This window comes from Trachymyrmex cornetzi, unplaced genomic scaffold (assembly GCF_001594075.2).
Source record: "Trachymyrmex cornetzi isolate Tcor2-1 unplaced genomic scaffold, Tcor1.1 scaffold147, whole genome shotgun sequence".
Taxonomy (NCBI): Eukaryota; Metazoa; Arthropoda; class Insecta; order Hymenoptera; family Formicidae; genus Trachymyrmex; species Trachymyrmex cornetzi.
In genome coordinates, this window is record NW_017296059.1 from 1,992,697 (window position 1) to 2,010,278 (window position 17,582).

The 17,582-nt window shown below is 34.0% G+C and overlaps 1 protein-coding gene across 1 annotated transcript in view; it reads right to left on the reverse strand.

The window, feature by feature from the left end:
• Positions 1-4,241: 4,241 nt before the first annotated feature.
• LOC108757626 (basement membrane-specific heparan sulfate proteoglycan core protein) overlaps positions 4,242-17,582 on the reverse strand; it is a 235,045-nt gene continuing 221,704 nt past the window's right edge. Inside the window, exons 11-14 of the mRNA XM_018502094.1 lie at positions 14,596-14,859; positions 8,170-8,409; positions 6,079-6,191; positions 4,242-4,565 (exon numbers count right to left, since the gene is read on the reverse strand). Of these exons, the coding sequence (XP_018357596.1) occupies positions 4,497-4,565; positions 6,079-6,191; positions 8,170-8,409; positions 14,596-14,859 (686 nt within the window). The 3' untranslated portion in view covers positions 4,242-4,496. The remainder of the gene's footprint in view (positions 4,566-6,078; positions 6,192-8,169; positions 8,410-14,595; positions 14,860-17,582) is intronic.

Sequence of the window (17,582 nt, forward strand, 5' to 3'; positions counted from 1 at the left end):
GAATAATAAAATTAGTAGTAAATGACAAATTTATTGGAAATAACAAGCTACCTTTAAAATAATAAATCACCTAGCAACGACAAACCGTTTGAAAATAATACACACGATTAAAATTATTTGTTAAAATATCAATAATTTATCGTTGTTAATATACCATTAATAATTTCTCATATAGATAATGAATTTTCAATATATGTACTTTTGTAACTACGTATTATGAACGTTCTATTTTCTGCTGTATTTGTGATCAACTGCCAGAGAAGCGTAGTGTCTCGTGACTCGTTATTTCACGCAATTCCTCGCTGAGCTGAGCGTTTCTCTCGTCTTTCCGAGAGACTTATCGCCGTTTCGACTATCGACGTTAGGATTTTTCCGCGTGACACTTGTAGACCGCCTAGGAAGCCGTAATTCTTGGGATAAAAGAAATTAGGAGAGACGTCTCTTTGCGTCGATAGGATCAGGCGGGAGCAAATTACAGCGGTCATCTGCAAGTCCCGCATAGAGATTTTGGATTCTATGGGGGATCTTCTCTCGCGAACGACACACAGGCCGCAGACTCGTTCGCCGAGAACGGAGATTGATAAACCGCCGGCGGCCACCAATTAGCGTTTTTCCGTGCAACGTACCTCCGCGTATTATGCATTATCTTTAGTTGGTTTTGAGGTAAAACTTCGCTGACTTCCTCCTGCCGATGATTTATGTCCGCGCCGTTTAACAAAGTTTTTATTCGCAGCCGGTGTTGTAAAGATGATTTATACGAAGTTCCCGGATCTTGCGGGATTTCGTTTTGACGTGGAAAATGCTCGCAACATTTGATAACGCCTTTGTTGCAGTCGTATGTAGAATAAGAATGCGCTTTTTATAATACCGGCGATTCTATAAACTTCCGGCATATACACTAAGAGTTTTCTTCATGTTCCTTTGAAATATAGCAAATTCCATCAAACATACGAATTAAGCGCGTAAAATCCGAAAAGTATTTAATGTTTAGGTGGATAGGTGGGATGACCACATCACCTTATATAACAGCAAAATTATTGGCATAATATTGACTCAATATATTTCCAACGTTTAACAAATATACCGCCAATAAATTGCTACTAGAATTTAACTTTCTTTAAAACCTTGTTTTAGTTTATATTAAAATCTTGTTCTAAAAAAGGAGAATAAAAAGTATTGTTCAGAAGTTTTATAAAATTATTACTTTTACATTCCTCTATCTATAAGACTAATGTGATTTTAACTATAATATAATATGATATTTTAACTATAACATAAAAATGTAAAATTAACATTTTTTGCGGTGTCCTGAACACTCCTACTCACAAATCTTTGAGCCGTCTATCTATTTAAAGATTAATCTGTTTTTCGGAATACTATGTTGATCTGCGAATTGGTCGCTTTTCCACGAATATCTCAGTGGAAATATTTGATCTTTAACGCTAAGATGAATTTCAAAAGGCGTTCGCTCTTTCCACGAGAGTGACGCGAAATGAAAGTTACACGAAGAGTTTTGTGCATGTAAATGTACTAGGCATTTGTGACTGGTTGCTGACTGAGTTTGTACGCGCAAACTTAAACGTACGCGACCAAACGTGAAATCATAAAAGTTTCAGTCCAAGGTGGATGTAACGGCAGCGCTGAAGCGACATCCAAGGGTACAGATACATATATAAGAGTGAGCCAATACTGCGGTATATTTTAATCCGTAATCACTCGAAGGATTAAACTCTCGCCCGAACCTTCTAAATTCGTTGTTTGAGTTCGGCTTTGATCCCTGCGCGACTTCTTCCGCAAACTCCTTCGTTGGAGACCGTCAGAACATTCGCCGTAAGACAATTCTGATCTTTTTTATCCCTCGGGATAAATTATTGAACGACGAAGATTTTTTGTTTTAATTTTCAGATATATAGACGAATTTATTTTGACAAAAAATAAATTCATGCCGGTGCGCGATTCTGAATGTAAAATAAAATGTGAATGAGGGGAACTGCGTTTCCAACACTGAGAAAAAAACCATTTTAATATTTATTTGAATAGGCAACTAAACGTTTACTCAATAAAAAGAAATGATAGTTAAATCAAATTAATAGTTCTTGTACCAAACAAATATATCTTTATATTTAGTAAATATTTAGTTGGCACTATTCAAATAAATAATTTATTAAAATTTAGTAATTTTTTTCAGTATACGTGTGTATACTTCAAAATTAGAAGTTCTCGAATATCTGGATCGCGTTGATTTTTCCGAGGAACACCACAAATTGCTTTAAAGTATTTTCTCAATTTCCATCTGAGACGCATCATGCGGGTGCCAGTACTAAATGCACGCGTTATTTTTATTTAAACGGTTAAAGCTCGATAGCGAACAGCCGCATTTAAGCTGAATGTGCGCTGAGAATATGGATTTGTGTTGCTACCGGTTATATGGGGCTACTGTACTTTTATCCACCGCGTATTTTTATTCCCCATCGTTTGGCGGCGTAGGGAAAGGGCGCATAAAACGCAAATCGACAATAGTAGGGCATAGGGAGTAGTGTACGAATGGCAGACGGTGCACTTTGCATCTTCAATAGCCAATTACGTGTTCAGCTTGAAATACGTCACAGCTATACTCCGGCGAAGAGAACAAAATTTACGTGCCGTAACTTATTACTGTCATTTGTCAGACGCAAAGGATGTACCCAGATGTTCCCGATATTATTAACACAATATGTCGCTACTAATGTTTTCGTTATTTAAAACATTCTAACAAAAACAAATTGCTGTAAATCCTTCAGAAAATTTAACATTAAAATTAAAATGGAAGTAAGATATAAGATTTTTTTAATTATTTGGGATTTTGAGATTAAATTTTGCTAATTCTAAGATCTTAACTTTTTATTCAAATTTTTAGAAAATTATTTGAAACAGGTTTAATTTTTTGCTAATTAAAATTTTCTGTAATTCCGGGGACTTTAATTTTTTGTGTTAATCTTTTTAATTATTTGAAATTGAGATTAATTTTGCTAATTTGAATTTCTTGTAATTACGGGGTATATTTTACTTTAATTTTTACTTAATATTTTACTTCAATTTTTGAAGTTCCTAAAGCAAAATTTTTAATTAGAATTGAAAAGTTTTAAGACCGGAACGATTTAAGAGCGGAAAACTTTAATGTAATGTTTCACGTTAACGTTATCTCATGAATAGCTCAACTACAGTAGCGATTTCGTGCATTTAATAGTGAAATGAACCATCAAGGTACCGCGACAAAAAAATAAAACTGAAAATTTTTAGGACACGCTCAAAGAGAGTCCTGTTTCATAGCTATTTAAAATCAGGTGTAAAAGAAGGCTGTGAAAAGATGCTGCTAGTTTCTCGCTGCGATGCAGTTACGCTTTATGCGATTTACTTCGTGATGCCACTCCCTCGTACTCTCGTCGCGCTTTTCCTCGCGGAGTAACGCGCGCCATGTCGTCGCTATTCGCAGGAAGAAAATACGGATTGCTCCATAAAAGCCAGCAGAGGACCTTCAAATAAATGGATCAGTTCGCACGCTTGTGTGAAATAAATGTCGAATTCCCGACGCAATTCGTTTTTCAATTTATGAAATTAATACCTCTTTGAAAAATGCAGTGTCAAATTTTTTAACGAAAAATTACAACTTATATTTCAGTACAGAATTCAGGAAAACTAGATTATTGAATCGCACTGCGAGATAAAAATATATCAAACATGCTTTCGGAATTTCATGTAAATTCGACTAAAATTGGAAATATATATACATTATACGAGCATATATGTTGTATAATTTTTTTTATACAAGTTTTAATCACATATTTGTGCTCATGACAGCGAGATAATTTAATATAGAATTTAGGAAAATTAGATTGCAGTACAGAGTGCCACAGGAAGACTGGATAGCACTATGAGATAAAAATATATCAAATACATTTTCGGAACTTCACGTAAATTCCACTAAAATTAAGAATATATAAATTATACTTGCTTAATTTTTTTATATACAAGTTCCAATCACAACACATTTATGTTCGTGGCAATGAGACAATTTTTCGTTTACTCTGTATTTTATCTAATTGCTTAGTGAAACGTTGTTTACGTTTTTCTGAAAAAAAAAAAAAAGAGATTTTATATCTGGTGAAGGTGGTGATGATTTGTTATCGAGAATAAGACACGGGATAGAAAGGGTTGTAACACGAAAAAGTGTTTTATTTATATACAATATTTACAAAGGCGTAGTGTGAATCAAGTGGCTATATAAATGACTTTGGTACGCTTGAACGCGTGCAAAACGTGGCACAAGCGTGTGACTCCTCCTTTTCTCGTCTCCCTGCTCCCAGCCTGCAACATCAGCCATGGGCCTCCTATACCCTGTTGAACGATGGTCGACGACCCGGAAGTTAGACGATGCAGCAGACGTCTGGATCTTTTCGTCCATCCGTCTAGACTGTCGTCCACCCACTTCTCTTAATGTCCCAACCGGCGTTTGACCCTTAAATGCAGCTCTCCTGAATGCTCCTGCTGATCGACTCCGAGTGCGGCCTTTGGAGACTGTAGAATGTCTGAATAGACCGAGACGAAAATAAAGTGAGGAATCCAAAAGAGTAAATGACTTCGAGGGTGGAACTTGATTGACCGTAGAAAATAAAATTATCGTAAAAGTGAGATTCTCGCTGAGCGAAAAATATCGGAAAAATGGTATAAAATTTGCATTTTTGCGATTGCTTTACAACACTTTCTAGCGAAATTGTTCATTTGTTAATTGTTTCGCTGTTTGTTGTTGATAAAATAGCTATTGTAAAAGTTCTATTTGAAATTACACTGAGAAAAGACGCGATGAAGCTTTCATATACCATGATACTGTCACCGCTTGATACAATATCATTGCTAGATTAAATCGAATTTGGAAGATATTTGTCTAGGATTTAAAGTTGAAAGACTTGCCTTGACAGAGGCGTATTTAGAAAAATGTAGAAGCTACGATCAGGAATTGAATTCGATCCGTCAGAAAACTTCTCTTATTCGCCCGAGCTAGCGTAGAATTTTTTAAACAGATGTCTCCCTCCTTCTCTTTCTATCTCTTTCTCTCTCTTACATTGTTTTTGTAATATTAGAATATTTATATATCACCAGCGATGGATTTTACGAATTTTTGATCCGATAACAGGAAGTCAAAATAGAAAAATACGCTTCAAAATAAATAAACTAAAAGCAATTTAGATTCCTCGAAGGTGAATTACACGAAATTTCTATACAAGATTCGTATTTTCCCGTAATATAGAGTTTTACATATGAAATTATTGTAGGATGAAATTTAAGAGAAAAGCGCGCGCTTCGCGACTTATAATATTATAATGCATCGCAATAAAAACATTGACAAGCGTGAATTTCCGAGATATACTTCCATGTATATATGTATTTTGACGCGATTATTACGTTCATCCGTTATCCGGAATAAGTGTGTCAGACGCAACAGAAATGTTCTCGTTCGCTAAATCTGGCCCGCAAGAAAACGGCGATAAGCGGAATCGTAAAGCAGACCGGATCGAATTCGAAAGTGGTTTTCTATGTTAGGGGCTATCGGGGAGTCATGCAAGTATACGCGTTCATCGTAGATCACTCTAAGATCAGAGGTTCCCAAATTCTGCCCTCTCCTTGAATATTTTAAAGATCTCTTGTAGATATTTTAAACGTCTTATTCCATCTCTCAAGAAAATGTCATTTAGATATATAGGACCGATATATACAAAAGTACAAAATTTTTTACTTTAATAAAACTTCGCTTTTCTTGTATACTACAAAATTTGATTATATGCTTAGAACTGAATACATAATTTTCTTTTATTTTTCCACTGAAAAAAATAAATCGATAAATAAATTTAATAATAAAAGAAATTCTAGATAATTCTAGTTAATCTATATCTGTATAATAAACTCATAGCGTTAATTTCTTGCTTCAAAAAATCTTTATTTAATACTCAGAGTCGTACTTTTGCATTTTTATCAAGGGGGCAATTTCGACGAGGGGGTCCGCAGTTTGGGAACCAATGCTTCAGATGAAATCGGATTACTCACGTTCGGCGATGCTCTCGGATAATCAGAATCTTCTAGGACGTCGTGGGACATCTCGCGTCCTTCCAGCTGACGTGGTCTTCGTGGCAAGGACCCGTAACGAGGAAGCTTTCTGTCTGGAAGAAGTCCCAGGACGCGGACTTAGCGTCAATCGTATAATCGGTTTGAAGTAAGCCCGCGGATTTCGCAAAGTATTTTGAACTTCTCTCGGTAGCAACTTTAACGGCGCGCGCGCCTTTCTCCGTGGACGGCATTCCCTCGATCGTTTCTTACTGTTTTGTTTGCTGAAGCCGAAAGTTCGCTACTCGCGAAGGAGGATTGAGGATACCTTAGATACAGCACACTGCTGCGCACGTTGCGGGAAGAAGCGAGAAACCGCCCCAGAGAACTGAATTTATCAGCAATAATTAATTTGAAAAAAAATGACAAAACACATTTTAATCTTTCAAATCTGTGTTTCCTGTTAAGCGAATATTTCGTTCGATGCTGCGAGTGTTATATTAAATTACTTTTACTCAACTACTTTTGAATTTTAGAAAACGTTGAATATAATTACCGAGTTTTAATTTCAACGAAGTATTATCAGGAAAGTGTGGGAAGTTGTGTGTATATATATCATAATTATTGAATTTTAAATTTCGTAAGGTAGACTTGAGAAGAATTGCTCGAATAAGTATAACGGAAATTCATTCATTTTCCAAGATATCTCGCGAATTAATTTTACGGATTAAGTGTAGTTACTCAGTCTTAAAGTATATTTGAGTCTTATTCAATATTAATTAAATTGTAACAAAATGTCTCATATAGGTTTAAATTTCCGCGAAGGAAATAGACTGATTTAGAAACGAAAAACACTGCTACTGCTGCTACCTTTTTTGGAATTTTGTACGTTTTTTTATCGCATAGATTACCATATGTGTTCCCTGCATTTATGCATATATATGCATGCATAAATTTCCTGCTTCACGTGTATATGCATCTGTCGATACGATGTGCTCTAGAATCGTTCGCATATTGTATCTGTATGTGCAATTTCCTTGAGAGTACCGTTAACGCATGCTATCCCGTCTAAGGCAAAATCCGATATTCCTAAAATTCTCGTACAAATGTGCCAGTTCCATCAGTCTAAGTAGAAATTCACCGAATGAGATGGCCGGTTATGCCCCGAACGATATGCTTCTGCTTCTTTCTTAAAGGGGTGCGCTTGTAAGAACTAAATGTAAAACTCTGTCCGATTTAAGCGATTCGATCTTTCGCCGTCTGATATATGTAATACATTTTCTCGCGATGTTTCGAGAACTAACAGTAAAAAACAGATAATTTAACAAAATTGATGGGAATTTATATCCCGGAATAGTATAAATATTTTTAATAATCTTAAATCAATTTTTTGTTTATCCTATTTCTCTTACGTCCAGATTATAGGGCGACAAAAAGGTTTGGCCGTAAAGTATTGTTTATCACATCATTACCCTGCGATAACAAGCTGATGTTATTCGTCGTCAAAATGACAAGCTGATGTTATTCGTCGTCAAAATGACGACGAATAACGTCAGCTTGTTATGTACGCAGTAACGTAATATATTAGAGAAAAAACAAATTTTAGAATTATTTACATCTTATTAAATATCAAAAAGACTTTGCACTGAAATATTTTCATCGGGTGGTAAAGTAAAGACTGCTTTATTGGTTGCTTGGATAAATTTATTCGTAGAAAGATAAGCCAGCCATCGTTGATGTGTCCCTAAAGCACCTCAAAGCTAAAGATGGCCATTTTGAGTGTTAATTATCATTTTTGGTATTTAAAGTAAGAATAGAACTGCCATTCCAAAATTTATTTTCTTTTGTAAATATACATTATTAATGACTTGATAAACACTTTGTGGCTAAACTTTTCGTCATTCTGTAAATAATGCAACACTTTAAGACGTCTGAGATCAAAGAAGAAATCCAAAAAGAAATCCAAATTCTCTTGAAATTCATAATTTAATAAATTCATGAAATTCATTTTCGAAATGCCCGTTAATTATCTTTAATCTATCTATATTTTATAGAATTTGTCAAATTAGTAGATATACTATTAAGTAAGCTTACCAGCGAGATGGTTGGTCAAGGCCGTCGTGGGTATGAGATCGGGATTGCCGTCCTCCTCCTCGCCCTTCCCCGCGAAAGTCGCGATGCTGGGCTGCTGCGGCGGTTTTGGTTTCGCCGGGGTGGCCGCGTGTCTCCTCCAAAGTGCCATTAGCACACCGGTCACGATTAATCCCAGACCGGTCGCCGTGCCACCAAGTCCAATCAAGATCGGTGACATGTCGGTCGAGGATGTTGATTCACCTACAAACGGAATCGCTACTAGTTCCTCTATTTATAAATAACGTACAACCTTTTCCTGGCAATTTCCTATATATAAAGGTGTGTTATATAAATTTAAATGCGTTTTATACAATCACTCCGGTATTTCTCTGGTATATTGCTATTACAAGAGAAAATGCATGTACGCTCTGTTTATTCGTTATTTACGGACGTTATTATTATCGTTGCAACCACTATTGTTTACCTCCAAGAAGATAGTATCCCATTGTCAGAATTATAATGTAATTTATAGAATTCTGTGTGGCTCTTTTTTAATGAATTCTGCAGCTGTATATTCAAGAAAATTTAATAATTAAAAGCAACGTGAAGATATGAGATGTCAAACGTTATATGAAAATCGATCGCAATTTTGCTTATTTTAATCGTAATAAATGTTAATTTCTAATCAATGTCGAATTCCTCTAATAATTCCTTAAAAGAGAAATACGTATACGCAAAAGGAACGGTTTTGCTAACGTAACTAAAAATTTAGTTATAATAAATATAAATCTGAAAATAATTTGATTAAAATATAATTATGTAGGACGCTCAAGTTGATTGCTAAAATATAAAAATTTGTTGCATCATTACTCATTACGAGTGTTTTCTATATAATTATTATGATAATCCAGCAAAATTATTTTCAGATCTGTATCTAAATGTTTAAATATTTTAACAAAATATCGTTTATTTCGTATAATTATGTTACTATTAATTGACTATTAATTCTGAAAATGCAGAACATTACAAATTTTATCTTATTAATATTATATAATTCGTTATTCTAATAAATCATTTCTACTGCTATTTCAAGTAAAAGAAATGTATATTTTTAATCATATATTCTAAATAAATAACTAATGTTCATATTCTAATCTAAATAAATAACATAACTTAAAAATAATTATTTTTCGACGATATTCTTATCAAAGCTATCTTCTGATTCTATGAATAAATATACATTCCTCTTTTCAATCAATCCATCTGTATCCATCTGTTTGACGAGGAAATATTTTCCTATTGTGTTCCATGACAAATCGCTACATTTGCACACCCGCTTAAGATTTCGCGCATTCGCTGCGGTCAGCCATGGATCAGACACGGCCGGGCGTTCCAATTTACCTGTCCAACATCCCCCTCTGTAGACTTCCACGCGTCGGCATGAACGTAATCTGTTTCCAATTAAGGCGTCCGTAGTCGATCGTTTCGAACTTCGTGGCAGGTTGCATTACGGTGGTCTAACGCTGCGGCTGATTTGTGAGTCGCTCGTTCCACGCGGTAGAGGCGAGAGGAACGGCGGGTGGTAGAGAACTGCAGCAGCGGATTAGGAATAGCTCCGGCTCTACGGGAAGGACGCGCCCGACACCCGCAGTCGTTTCCGCGCCATCGTTAATCATTCGGCTTAAATCGCGTCGTGGATCAGTGTAAGTACATCGTGTGTGTACGTACATCGGGCACCCTGAAGTTACCGTTTCTCTCTTTCGGCCGAATCGCCTTTACCGAAGCTCACTCGCCTGACAAAAATCTAACTGGGGAGTATCTCGACCGACTAGATTTTAAAAAGGGTCGAATGTCACAATGTTAAATTTATAATGTCAAATCGTATTTGAGTTATTTTTAATCATTTCTTTAGGTCGGCACTGCTGTTACTCAATATGTCATTAATTTAATTAAACGATTTTTAACTTAAATTTAGTTTATTATTTACTAAGCGTACATGTTAATACGAATGTTGTTTACTTTAAAATTAATTACAGAAATGGATTGATTCATATTTTGATACATATGGAAGTTAAAAACAACAAAATGTTATTTAAACTCAAGGGATTGGATTGCCATTACACCTTTGATATTTAATAGTAAAGGGATATTCGGGATACTCGAATCATATGAAGATCGTATGAAGGCAGATAAACTTTCTGTAATTACGGAGATGCTGCACTTCTGTGAGATTTTATCTAAACCTCTTACGTGATAAAAAACGGGAAAATTTCAGGAATTCTTGCCGCAACGTACTTCGAAAGTTTATAAGTGTCCTAATTTAGCGCACTTCGCGGCAGCTACAATCTTATATTAAGATTCTGTTATAAAGTTCACTTGAAATTAACCGAAGATTGTAGATATCACACGCTCGTAGTCGAAGGATTACGTGGGATAATCTTCGAAGTCATAAATTTTTTAATCAAAATTTTTTCTCGCAATCTTTAAATTTTTATCGCCAGACGTCTCGATTAATTAAATCTCAAATTATGTTTCTGTCTCGAATTAGATAAAAAGTTATACGTTGTCTCTAACATTAGCTAAAACGCTTAATTTACAACTCATTTCTTACAATCGTTCACAGTGTAAAAGCTCAACTCTTTCGTTAATAAAACTTTGACTGTAAGTCGATCAGAGGAATACTTATCTAGAGTACTCGATATAAATTGCGAGTGCCGTAGCAACAGCTGTAATTCGATCACCTTGTAAACAGGCATCCACCAAAGTTGCGCGTCGCATCGGTACGATGGTGCAAACAACCGGCCAGCTAATTTGTTTCCAATTAACAATCAAGTTTCAGTTAAATGCTAATTAACAAAGCACAAAGCGCTTCTATTCTCCGCCATTGGTTGCGAGGTGTAATTGAATACAAACGAAGCATCGAAGAGACACGTTAAAGGACGTCGTACCGACGACAGAAACACGCTCCTCCTTTCTCTTAACCGTAACGAAGGACTATGTCCCTTTGCTTTGCGTTAAAAGGAGACACTGCGGTATGCGACCTGCATCTCGATTTCGCGATATTTCCCATTGATTTCGACGACCCTCTCGACAATAGGAAGTAACAAAGCAAGTGTTTAAATGAAACATCTTCTCTTCTGTTTATATACCGCTGAAATATAATTGAAACTAAAATTCCTTGATAAGTATACGGATATTTATTCGGAATTTAATCGCTTATATATACCTAACTTCTTTAATTTGAATATCATTTGACTGTAGTTTTCAATTTGCGCGTTTCAATAAAGATTATTATTATTAATCAACAAAAGTTTATTTCTTAAAAATTCTTTTTTAACTTTTATTTATCAGTTAATTTCAAATGAAATTTCTATCGATAGAACACTAATTCGTATTTATTGATCGCCTTGATATTTAACGATATTATTTAAAAAAACTGAGGCACTTTATAAAAATATATCGTATTGCATCGACCTATTCGTACAGAATATTTCGAACGATAATTATTTCCTTAATGTAAATATTATTTGAGTATAGCTTCTGGTAAAAGTTTATCTCTTAAAAGTTCTTTTTTAAATCTTATTTATCAATTAATTTCAAATAGAGTTTATATCAATAAAACTAATTCGTATTTTAATTGATAGTCGATATTTAATGTTGAAAATTAACGCTGCGGCCAATGATCGGTGCTGTTCAAATTTTCATGAGGAAACCCATGACGATTCCAATTCATTTTACATATCAAAAGGGATGGTATATAATTCAGAAATTGTATTTGCGGGCTTATCCTTATCATATCTCTGCGGTCGAACGTTTCAAGGATTAACGAAAGCGACGATCGTTTCTGATTAGCGAAAATCGTGCCTCCAATGGGTGTCAGGAAAATGGAGGAGAGCGGACGCGATGCGGACGTGGCGGAGAGCAGAATGCATAATAATGGCTCATAAATTTTGACGCTCATAAATTTTACGCGAGGGTCGACCGTGCGTGTTTCAGCGAAACCGGCAACGAGCTAGTCCAGGGTTGACCTAGCGCGCGCGGCGAACTGTTCAACAGGGATCATTTGCATGTCGCCGCCAGCATTTCCGGTCGAGATAACGTCACGGTCATCTAAATTGAAGGGCAAAACTTGCGCTTGTTCTCCAAATACGCGAACAGGAACAAGACGTAAGCGAGTCGAACATAAATTAATTACCAGCGCATTACCGTTCGTTCAATACGAATAGCTTGGCGCAATACGACATGTTCTTCAACATATATAGATGAAAATATTGTACTGTAATTTTTTATCGGTGCGTTTAATTAAATTTTTAATACATACATATATGAACCTTTTATTTTGATTTATTTTATTTTTGTGCGATTTATTTATTGATTACACGTATTTATTTATTAATATGCATGCACACAGTTGGGAAATTTGTGTTAAATTTAGCACCAGGTGAATATGCTAGACAGTAACATAAATATTATGTAAAAAAAATTAACCCAAAAATGTAACACTGACACAATTTGTAAGCAAACTGTGTCAGCATATTCTTTTAGTAAAATTAATATTTATGGTATGTTAAATTAACATATATGTTATTTGTCTTAGAATTTATGTTTTAAAATATATTATTTTTGTAATTTTTGTTCACTTATAAATGATATTCACGCAAGAAATGTTAAATATCAATTTAACATAAAATATTTAAATAACATAATCTCATCATTAAATTAACACTCGGCTATATTAAAAATTCAACGTAAAATTTTAATAAGGACTTGAGTGGACCGGTATTAACATAAATACAAAATGTTTTTCACTGTGTATATTTAAAAATGTGAGAATGTATAGTAAATTCGTGTTAACCAATTCTACAACAATTGCATTTTTTGCACTTTCTTCTTTCGTTAGGAGAAAATGGACTACTGCGGACATTCAGAATTTGCGAGAATTTTTATTAAACCACGTTCGTCCAGAATCTTTTGTAGTTAAACAAAGCGGAACTCTTCATCACTGTAATTTCTACAGTACACACTTTTTTATCGAGCATCTTTTTTTAACAATGCGGAAGTTTATACAGCGCAGGAGTGCGGATTCCCCGTGCAATATGCGCTATTTTTACCACCATCGTATTTTTTCCCAAGTTCGAATAACATCCGAACGGCCAGCTAGCCGATCGATAAGCTACGATTTGACGCGAACGTCAGCTCGCCGGGATTCGAAAACGGAATAAAGAGTGCGCGATGAAACGACGAAAAAAGCTTTGGCTCCATCAGTGGCGCGTTTGGGATACCGATTCTATGAACTCAGGATTATTTGAATCCCGATTGAAAGGATTAAGAAGAGTTTCTCGAAATTTTCTCTAGAGTTGTTTTTTTAGCTATATATAATTAATGAGGCTTTTTATTTGTCAGCCTTACGTACTATATAAAATCATGCATATAGAAGAAAATTTACGTCTTAATCTAACCCTTTGTCGTGCAAAGAAAATGATTTAATGGAACATGTATGTTTAACCTTAATCGGTATTCGTTTAGAAATTTCCTTAATTCATATTTACGGGTTGTGTTCAATTTATATAATATTTGCTTAAAATTAATACAATAGACCGATTTTTTCAATTTGTAAGTTAAAATCCAAGGAGTATATAACTTAAAATTATCTAAGATTCTGAAAAATATTTGTTATAAACAATTTTTCACGACATAGTTTGAAGAAAAAATCCAGGTTTATTGGAATACTACTGGCGGATCCTAAAATTTGTCAAGAGATTACCGACTCGTCACAAGCAAATTTTTTTTTAAGTCAAATATGAAAAGATAGAATATTGAATCATTATTTAAATTAATACAATGAAAAAGTACTTACTTAAATATATAATTCATAAAATGTTTTATTTAAAATTATATTAATATAAAAGAAGAATAACATAATAGAATCTATATATTTATTTACAACATAGTAGAATCTATGTTTATTAGGAGTTTATTAAATTAAAAGATATTTTTAATTATAATATTAAAAATTGAAAAGAAAATTGTGATTAAGCATTTCAGAAATATTAAATATATACCTATATATAATATTTTGCTATAAATATTTTTAAAAGAACACTCCAAGGGGAATCCATGGAAGTCCTTCTTCCCCATAGATCAGCCACAGTGATGAATATACCGATTAAAATTAATAATATATTTTAATCTTAAATTATTCGATCTATTTTTCCAAATTATAATTCTGGATGAATGTAAAGTAGTAATGAAATTAAAATAAATTCAAGTTTGCTGATATTAGGAATGTCAGATCTTATTCTAAGACAAGTGTCTATCTATTTTCGAATTGGATCGTCAATCGCAAAACTAAAATCGGGGCACGTCCCTTTGCGGTGAAACGCTTTGAGGAAAGTTATCTCATCGTTACTTCGGCGATCGTCCTGATTGCATTTGGCGAAAACTTACCGGTGAATTTGGCTACTCCTTTCAAGACAACCTCTATGGCGTATGGCTCGCTCGATCCCTTCGCGTTTACCGCGTAAAGGGCGACCTTCGCCGGCTTGAGCATCTGAAACTCCCAGAATGGAAGAGATGATTCCAAACGCCGTTTGCCAACGATGGCGACGAATTTCTGCGGCAGACCGCCATCGTATCCCTCGACGCAGGATATCCTCACCCAGGAACCATTCATGTTGTAGGTCGTGCAGTTCTGCAACGGGTAAGGTCTGCCTGCGAAGAAAATGCAGCTTTAAAGATCGCGAGAGCGAAAGAACGAACGCGATCTTCGATTAGCGAGGGAGATCGCAAGATTGCTTTCAAAGGAAATACGTGTCTATTTTTCAAACAGGATCCTTCTCATCTTGCCTTTCGTCCTTGCATTTTACCGCGTATCCTATCTTTTATAGATATCTGCTTTGGGCAAGTGCGCATCAAAGAGAGGAATGAAAAGATGATTTCTTCAGTGAAATGCGAGTAATAAGAAAATCGAAGTTGAAATTATTTAACTTTTATCAATTATTTCTTAAAATTTTCTGTTATTAATATTTAAAATTAAAAATTTTCTTTAAATTCTGATATACTTTTATAAACGTAGTAAACACAAAAATATTGACAGAAACTTATTTTTCGTAATAAAATGCAACGATTTATATTTATTTCGTGACACCAAAAAATATTCTATAATTTTTTTCGACTTTTTTAACTTGTATCAGTAACATATATCATATTTTTAAAAAAATCAAAGCGACAACCAATTAATTCTTGGAAAAATATTGCCGATGTTATTCCGAATGTTCCACAAAAGTTAATAAAAATATTTATTTGATAAGCTATTTGCAAAACCGACCATAATAATTTAGTAAAAACATGACATTCTTATGCAGAAATTTCAAATTGTTATTGTAACCTAAGTATTATTTAATGCAATTAATTCTTTTGTTTAACATATTTATTTCTTTCTTTTTCTCAACAGATTTCATTATTGTATATATTTCATAAGATTTCGCTGCAAACCTCCGTTCAGGTTTTATTTTAATATGTTGGCTATATCAGTGTTTTTTCCTTTCTTATTACAAAAGTATTGAGTCAAATGATTTTATCGAAATTCTAGCGATACGAGGAAAAAGTGAGACAAATTGCTGCGCAAATTTTATTTTATTTTTCGCTGAAAATTACGCCGCAACGCCCGCTGATCCGTTTTCGAGACAATAAAATTATGTGTATTATCGACTAGGCCAGTGGTGCATTAACCAATTTCGAAATCATTTTTATACATAAACGGATAACCAAAAGATTCTATCGATCACTATTAATGTATCCTTTTACGGTTTTCTTCTTGAGGATATTAGAATTATTTATCAACAATCAATTAATTTTAAGAGTGCAAAAACATCTTATTAAAAAATCTAATTTTATAAAAAATCCCTTTTTACAAAAAAAATCACTTTAATAACGCGTTAAAATAATATATTAATCTTTATGAACCGGTGACCCCATTTGGGGTCACCCTCTTTTATTTTGTAAACTGTTCGCTCGATTTTTATGAAACTTAGCCTACCGAATAATTTAATGATTCTTTATTCGAATATGAGGTTAAAAATACAAAAAATTAAAATAGATCTAATATGCGGACAAAAATTAAAAAAATAATCTTATTTTATATGTATGTATATAAAATCCGGTTTTAGAGAATTTTTAATTACAAAGTAACATCAAATATCCATAGTTTTGTTTTATTTAAAGCTCATTAACGCAAAACTCATCAGTTAATTAATACTAATTTCCAACCTGATTTCCAACCAACTTTCAAACTCTGATTGTGAGCTCTATGATACTAGATCCTTTATTGAGATCTAGTGTTACTATCCTTTTGAAATTCGACATTTCAGGCTACATCCAAATTTAGCGATGCCATGACAAGAACCTATTCAAATCGAGTTTCACGATAATCAAATTATATTTTGAAATTTGAATTTTAGGATGTTGAGGCCAGAATCAAAATTCAGTAACCCTAAACACTCTTACAAGATCTTCCATAAGTTGCTTTGTCAGAAAGGTCCTCAAAGACTTATATACTCCGCAATCTTTTTACAAGAATATTAATACACATAGTGTGTTCGTATGTGTTAGATGATTTCAATTTACTCAATTTAATTAATTGATAACTGTGAAAGTATATTTACATAAGTAAATTTAGTATGCTACATATTCTCGATTATACTTTTCAATTAATAAAATTTGCGATACTAATAAAAGAAATTTGAGTATATAAAAGCCATTTTTATTTAATATAAAAAAGACTATATATAAGTCAGTCAAGATTTTCCATTTTCTCGAAAATAGAACTGGAGGTAAAATAACAGATTTTTCTCTCGCGAATTCTTCTTGAAAAGCATCGCATTCGATAGACGTCAGGCTGTTGCGAGTGCAACACGAAGAATCATGGTGCGCACTGTCGACGTGTATGTTGCTGCCATTATTGCATGGTTTCGCTGCATTTGTTTTCGTTGCGTATCGCACAATTGCTTTTGCCATCGCTAATCTTCCGGAAAGTGCAGAACGAAAGAAAATAGTACGAAGGGAGCTAATAGCACCGTCGTTGCTCACAGACTGCAGCTGCGGATTAAAGCGCTTGTTAAACCGTTTGTTTTTCGTCATCTGCTTTATTATCCGTGCTCATATCGCGTATAACTCGACGCTGCCGTTCCGTTCTCGAGGGAGGAAGACGATAATTCATAATTATCTTTCATTTCCCTTTAATACAAAATTACGTCGAATTTAAAGAAAATTTAATATAAGTTTTTATAGTATTCTGATTCATTACATTCAACCACATATTTTTTTGGTAAATTCGTAGGCAATTATTTTTCGATGGAAATTTTATTGTAATATTTCATACGACTTATATTTAATTTTTAACATTGTAATTTCTTCTATTATTATAATCTAAATTA